This window comes from Chondrus crispus, genomic scaffold (genome assembly GCF_000350225.1).
Source record: "Chondrus crispus Stackhouse genomic scaffold, scaffold_232, whole genome shotgun sequence".
In the NCBI taxonomy this organism is placed as follows: Eukaryota; Rhodophyta; class Florideophyceae; order Gigartinales; family Gigartinaceae; genus Chondrus; species Chondrus crispus.
In genome coordinates, this window is record NW_005179109.1 from 48,380 (window position 1) to 48,984 (window position 605).

Below are 605 nucleotides of genomic sequence, written 5' to 3' on the forward strand. Positions count from 1 at the left end.
TGGGCTGACGGAGCACTCTCGAAAAAGCGGCCTCACCGGCTCGCGGGGGTCGTTTTGTAGCTGGGTTGTTCACAGCTCAGCAGGCCCAAAATTTTATCATATCGGCAAAAATGTCGAATGAAAACAGGGTGGTCACCGACTGTTAGGAGTGAAGTTCAGGCTGAACTTCAGGGCTAGTGTGCATGTGCTTACACCCTATGACAGCGCGTGAGCGCATGACAGCGCGTGAGGGTGTTTTGTGTTTTCATTTGTTCTACATACAGTAATAGGGATGACTGCCAGCGGTCTAGGAACATATTTGTGTCAGACCCATTTTGTTCCGTATTTTTGTCCCCACATACTGTAATAGGGTTGCTCTAAATACAGTACTGGGGTGTAGTTATTCCAGCAGAATTATTGATCATGCGATGCCATGCGAGAAACCCTGGTTGCGGGCAGCAATGAAGGCGACGCTCTCTTCTCTCCCCGAAGTGAGGGTGTGTCTTAACATGCCCCGTTTTGCTGCGGTTTGCTTTGCCTTGCCCAAAGAAGTGACTTGGCGTGCTATGAGTGGCTCCTACGTTTTAATTTATGTGTTTAAGAAAAGCAACGGCTTAAGAAGCATA

At 48.4% G+C, this 605-nt stretch overlaps 1 protein-coding gene across 1 annotated transcript in view; it reads left to right on the forward strand.

The window, feature by feature from the left end:
* CHC_T00004476001 (hypothetical protein) overlaps positions 1 to 8 on the forward strand; it is a 429-nt gene extending 421 nt beyond the window's left edge. The window contains exon 1 of the mRNA XM_005715823.1: positions 1 to 8. This exon is cut by the window's left edge and continues 421 nt beyond it. Within this exon, the coding sequence (XP_005715880.1) occupies positions 1 to 8 (8 nt within the window).
* Positions 9 to 605: the final 597 nt, after the last annotated feature.